Raw genomic sequence first — 5,789 nt, 5'->3', positions numbered from 1 at the left:
GCTGAGAGCTTCATGATTCCAGCCGTCTGTAAAGCCGGAACCGGTTCTGGTTCTGCTTCTGAGTCCAGCTTCCTCTTGTTTGGGTTCTGGTTCTGGTTCCGAGTTTCCTCCGGTTCTGAAGGACCGGCCCAAAGCTGCAGGTTCCCCTGATGAAGGAGCTCCAGTGAGGAATGGTGATGCTGCCTGTCTGGGTTCAACAGAACCAGAACCAGAAGTCCGGTCCGGTCTCATTCATAAGAATATTTAATTTTTCAGATTTTCAAGATGAAAATCTGAAATATATATAAATGTTAGAAATATTATTTCTAAATAAACCCAGAAACTAAAACTGTCTCCACTCTGACCCTACAGAAATAGTTTTTGCACTTTAGATTTAATTGTTTTTGTAAAGATAAGCAGCATGAAAGGTTGATTCTGAAGGAAGTGACGTCATGCTGCCTTCAGGGTCCCTCTGAGAAAATGAGGCCAATTGTGGAAGTTGAGAAACTTTCAGAACATTTCAGATCAGCATAAACGTAATGCTTGAAATTAGTCATTTAAATATGTTTACATTACATAACCCTTAATAAAGAGCTAATGGATGGATATGTGTTCATTTAAAAACATGAAAAGATAAGAAGAAAAAAATGGAACCTTCATTGTAGTTGAAAATCACTAATAGTAAAATTTTGTTTCTTTTATGGAAATGTTTTGTACATTTCTGTCAATTTTTTTACACAATTTAAAGCGAGAAGCTCTAATTTGCACAACAGGAATAAAAATATTAAATTATGGAGCCTAATTAGATTTTCCAGGTTAGGTGTTGGTTAAATTTGGATTACTTACGACTCCCTCTTGTTCCCTGAACGCATCAGCAGCTTCACAAACCGACAGGAAGCTTCGTGCGCGTCGGAGTAACCGCCGCGTGTTTTTTAAAGCAGTGCGCGTGTTCAGTTTCTGTAGCTGTGTGCGCGCGCGCACTGATGTTTGAGAGGAAATCGGCCTCGAGCTTCCCGGCAGTTTATCAGCACGCGCTCCCCCGCCTCGTTGATCTCAATTCTACAAATTCTTCCCATGCGCTGTTTGAATATTCATGAGCTTCAATCCGATTGGCTGCTCAGTTCAAAACACTGAGCACACTGTGAGACGCTGATTGGATGAGGAGCACGGGGTGGGCGTGGCCGCAGAAAAGCTATAAAGTGTGAAGCTAGACCTGCAGCCAGCTCAGGACGGGATCATTTGGCTCTGGACCAGCAGAACCTTCCGGGCCCTGAAACTGACACATCGAAGCGGGAAAAACCCGAACCGAGCCTTTTGGACCGATAAAATCCGAGGAGACGCCGTGGCTATGATCCGCTCCCAGTGAGCCGAACTCGGGGAGATGTTGGAGAAAAGGTCCGCGGATCCGAACTTGGAGGACAAACGACGCGGTAAGGGCAGGTTTTTCTTCTAAGTTTGATATTTTATGAAGTGCTTTGCGATTTCTGACCTATAAATGTGCTATATAAATAAAGTTTACTTGCATTCCTATTTTAAGATTCAAAACCGGTTCCGGAAAATCTGGTTCTGGTCCAGTAATTCGGTTTTTTATGACCTTTCTTTTTCTTTTCTTTGCTTTTTTTTTTTTTTTCATGACTACGCCGTGGTGAAGTTGGCTTCTGATTGGTCGCTTTAGTAAAGGACTATTTCACCGTCTTTAATGAATCACCTTTGATCGGTTCCGGTTCGGCATCAAACATGGGCCAGATTGTGATCCATTCACTACAGTTGTGAGGTCCAAAAGATGGGTTCCGTTCTGTTTTTGGATCTGAACCGTTTTTCTGGTCTCTGGCAGCAGAAGTTGGACTGAACAGAACAAATATTATAAATCCCGGATCTTTTTATAAGCTTCACTGTATTTATATAAAACATTAAGATGGAGTTTATTGTTTCACCTGTCACTTTAAACGATGTTTATTGCAGAATAACTTAGTTTCTCTAACTGGACTGAACCAGAACCTTTTTCCTGAGTTACAATAATATAGTCCAGGTATATATATGTGTGTGTGTGTGTGTTGGGGGTTCTGATGTGGTTCTGTGTTCTGATCCAGGGAAGGAAGCCTTCAGCCTGCGGTACCGCTGCGGCACTCTGATCGGCAGCGGCGGCTTCGGTTCCGTGTTTTCGGGTCACAGACTCTCAGACGGACTTCCGGTCGCCATCAAGCAGATCTCTGGGGACCGGGTCCAGCAGTGGGCCAGACTGGTGAGGTTCACTTCCAGAACCAGAACCAGTTCAGTTTCCACCTGAACCCAGGCGGCTGCTGCCCTCTGGTGGACAGGCAGCAGAACCGCAGGAGGGGGGTTCCCACGGAAACCTGTGATGTCATTGTTCCATCAGTGGGTTTCCCCCAGTGATGCACTGGTTCCTTAGCCTGGGAGTCCCCCCACAGCCTGAGACCGGTTCTGGTTCTGATCCGTTCGGCCCGGTTCTGGTTCTGTAGTGAATGAAATGGTTCCTTTGTTTTGTGTTTTTTTTAACTCTCATGTCTTTCTGTCCCGCAGCCCGGCGAGCTCGGCCCGGTTCCCATGGAGATCGCCCTGCTGCAGCGGCTCTGTGAGGTCGGAGGTCACGGCGGCGTGATCCGGATGCTGGACTGGTTCGAGGCGGAGGGGCGGGGCTTCCTGTTGGTGATGGAGCGGCCGCCGCAGTGCCGGGATCTGTTCGACTTCATCACAGAGCGCGGCGCGTTGCCCGAACGCCTCGCTCTCAGGTGGGTCCGCGCTCATTACCTTGGCGACGTGCCGCCGCCTCGGCCACGCTGACTTCTCGGCTCCGCCTCCCGCAGGTTCTTCAGGCAGACGGTGGAGGCGCTGCGGTTCGTTCACGCGCACGGCGTCGTGCACAGAGACGTGAAGGACGAGAATGTCCTGGTGGACACGCGGACGCTGGAGGTCAAGGTCATCGACTTCGGCTCCGGCGCGCTGCTGAAGGACTCGCCATACGACGAGTTCGAAGGTACGGAGCCGTGCGGTGGGCGGGGCCTAACGGTTCAGTCGGTGGGCGGAGCCTCACCTGTCCACTCCCTGTAGGTACGCGGGTCTACAGCCCACCCGAGTGGGTCCAGTCGCGGTCGTACCGCGCCGAGCCGCTCACCGTCTGGTCGCTCGGCGTCCTGCTCTTCGACATGGTGTGCGGCGACATCCCGTTCGAGCGCGACCAGGAGATCGTCGAGGCCACGCCCTTCTTCACTCGCCGCGTCTCTAAAGGTAAGCGCCGACCCGCCGCACCCTGATTGGTTGAGGCGTGCGTGGCGCTGACCGTCTCCGCCCCTTCCTGCAGAATGCCAGGCTCTGATTGGCTGGTGTCTGTCCCTCCGGCCGGAGGACCGCCCCTCGCTGGAGCAGATTCTGACCCACCCCTGGATGGAGGCGGGGGAGGAAGAGGACGAGGAAGAGGAGCGTGGCTCGCTGCCCAGCGCGTCTCTGTGAACTGGGTCGGAACGGAACAGGAAATAAATCACTTTATCTTCGCTGAGACGCTCCTCATCACTGATGAAGAGTCTTTATTTATGGATTATTTATTATTTCATCAGTTCCTTTTTCATCAGAGGAGGAAAACTGAACTGACAGATTTTTGCTTTTTTTTCTCATTAAACCTGATTTTAAGTTTCGCTGACGTCTGGACATCGGTGGCGCTCCGGCGGCGTCGCTTGGTAAATACCTGTGTATTCCTTCAAAGTGGCTCCGCTGCCACTTGGTTCTGTTTATTTACATTAAATAACAAGTTCTGGATCAGAACCAAGATCCATGTTTGAATAAAAACATTTTCAGACTCTGGTTTGTTTCAAATTCAGAATTACTTTATTAATTAATTTATTAATGAAATGTTGCTGTAAATCATTTCTTTACGTTCTTCAGTTGTTGAAGATGGCAGGAAGGATCTCCTGTAGCAGTCTGTGTTACAGCGACTCTGAAGAAGACTCTGACTGAAGACGCTCAGGGTTGGACAGAATCCTTCTTTACGTCATCATCACCAGAGGATCCACAGTCAGAACCAGACTTCTTATTCAGGCTATTGAGCCTCTTAGCTCCTGGTTCTGGTTCTAATGGTTCCGGTGGTTTTGACAGCAGGTCCAAACCCTGAAGGATTTTCTCTTCCTCCATCTCTGTGGTCCAGATGAACATCCAGGTTTTTATCTTCCTCCACTTCTTCTCCCATGATGGAAACAGGGTTTGACCTTTGACCCCATTCCTCCTGAAACCAACAATCACCTCCTTTGTTTTGTTCACATTTCAGATGATTTGACTGTTCCCTCACTTTTGACTTGTTTTCTATAAATGGTTTTTGTTCTGCGATCAGCACTGAAACATTTCACTTACAGCTCAGTGATGCTTGGCTGTCGCCCCCTGCTGGTCACTAAAGGGTTAGAAAGATGCAGATTCTTCCAGTTGGATTTATTTTGATACTCTAGTGGAATCAACCTCATCAGAGGGCAGGAAGTGATGTCAAATATTTGATTTTTTTTCTTCCAGTTATTAATTTACTTTAATAGATTCATCATCTCTTGTCTGATTTAGTTTTTTGTCAGAACTGAGGATGAGTTTATGATTTGAGCTTTGTATCTCATAAACAAGCACAGCTCGTTACATTGATACAATTCCTTTCATTAATTTAGCAATCACAGAGTTAACCTACATAAAAAAGTTCAGTCGCCGTTACCTTGTTTCCTTACTGACTGAAGCTAAACTTAAGTGACTTTTTATGCGTTTATCCTTTTCCTTCACTGCAGCTAACTTCCTCGGTAGCGCTGTTGTTCTGTTACCATGGATACCTTATACAGAACGTTGCCAAAACAAAAGCAAAACAGTATTTACAATAAACAAAGTAACTACATTCAATTGGCCTTTTCTAGCTTTGTTAATTTTACTTATAATTCAATAAACATCCTTCAACCTGATTGGTTCACAGGGAACATGAACAGATGACTTATTTAAAAACAGTAAACAATTTAAAGCACCTATTTACAGTCAGAAAACCACAAAGTACTTCGCAGTAGAAATAAAAACGCAGTACGAACATAATACTTTCATCCACGCAGGAAACATCAGCATATGGAGGAACTTTCCTGCCATAATCCAAGAGCACACATTTTCAGTCTGAGGCCTTGTTTACACAGCAACAGTTTCTGGTGAAAATGGAAGTTTTGTTGGTTTGTTCTGTACATTTACATGAAACCACCGAATGTTTCCTCTGAAACGGCACAGATTGAAAACGGTTCCAGAGTGCAGTGGTTCTGAAACATACCGGTACCGTTGTCTTGTAAACGGAATAAATGGATTTTTTCTCTCAGGGAATCTCTAGCTAATGCATAGCATGACGCAAAACATGGCTGCTTCCTACAATCCACAGAAGAAGAAGAAACTACAATCAATGTTCCCCCATCAGATACGGTTCCCTCAGCGTCTCTTCACCGCTCCTCACCGCCCAGGTGGTAAAATACACACCTAGAGAACTACGGACTCCGTGAAAGCTCAACGTGTTTCAGCGAAGTTATCCCACCTTTTTCCATCTGCGCCCTAATCAGACGCACATAGTGTGTGATTTTCCCCAGTATCTGGGGGAAGGTACCTGATGGGGAAACCCGAATCCACGTGCCTTCAAGTAGAACTTTTTTTTAAACACATGCGCACTTAGTTTCAAAGAAGCTAGCACCAACTAGTGGCGTGGCGAAGGATTACACCTTTCCGATGTACCGTTACTGTATAAACAAAGACTGTAATTAAAACGTCTTCATGTAAATGTAATAACAGAAATGGAACAAAAATTCAAT

At 46.3% G+C, this 5,789-nt stretch overlaps 1 protein-coding gene across 1 annotated transcript; it reads left to right on the top strand.

Moving 5' to 3' along the window:
* Nucleotides 1-891: 891 nt before the first annotated feature.
* On the top strand, nucleotides 892-3,795 carry pim2 (Pim-2 proto-oncogene, serine/threonine kinase). Its single transcript, XM_032561452.1, has 6 exons — nucleotides 892-1,409; nucleotides 2,070-2,221; nucleotides 2,521-2,729; nucleotides 2,805-2,974; nucleotides 3,049-3,225; nucleotides 3,299-3,795. The coding sequence occupies exons 1-6, from the start codon at nucleotides 1,361-1,363 to the stop codon at nucleotides 3,445-3,447; spliced, it is 906 nt and encodes a 301-aa protein (XP_032417343.1). The 5' UTR covers nucleotides 892-1,360; the 3' UTR covers nucleotides 3,448-3,795.
* The last annotated feature ends 1,994 nt before the right edge of the window (nucleotides 3,796-5,789 follow it).

This window comes from Xiphophorus hellerii, chromosome 1 (genome assembly GCF_003331165.1).
Source record: "Xiphophorus hellerii strain 12219 chromosome 1, Xiphophorus_hellerii-4.1, whole genome shotgun sequence".
NCBI classification, from domain to species: domain Eukaryota; kingdom Metazoa; phylum Chordata; class Actinopteri; order Cyprinodontiformes; family Poeciliidae; genus Xiphophorus; species Xiphophorus hellerii.
This window is presented reverse-complemented; position numbering and strand designations above follow the sequence as displayed.

What these genes read in the sequence shown, in the direction of transcription:
- pim2 (XM_032561452.1), top strand. Translation starts at nt 1,361, where the DNA reads ATGTTGGAGAAAAGGTCCGCGGATCCGAACTTGGAGGACAAACGACGC. An exon ending in CCCGAACGCCTCGCTCTCAG is followed by an intron (nt 2,730 to 2,804) that starts GTGGGTCCGCGC and finishes CGCCTCCCGCAG; the next exon opens with GTTCTTCAGGCAGACGGTGG. An exon ending in CACTCGCCGCGTCTCTAAAG is followed by an intron (nt 3,226 to 3,298) that starts GTAAGCGCCGAC and finishes CCCTTCCTGCAG; the next exon opens with AATGCCAGGCTCTGATTGGC.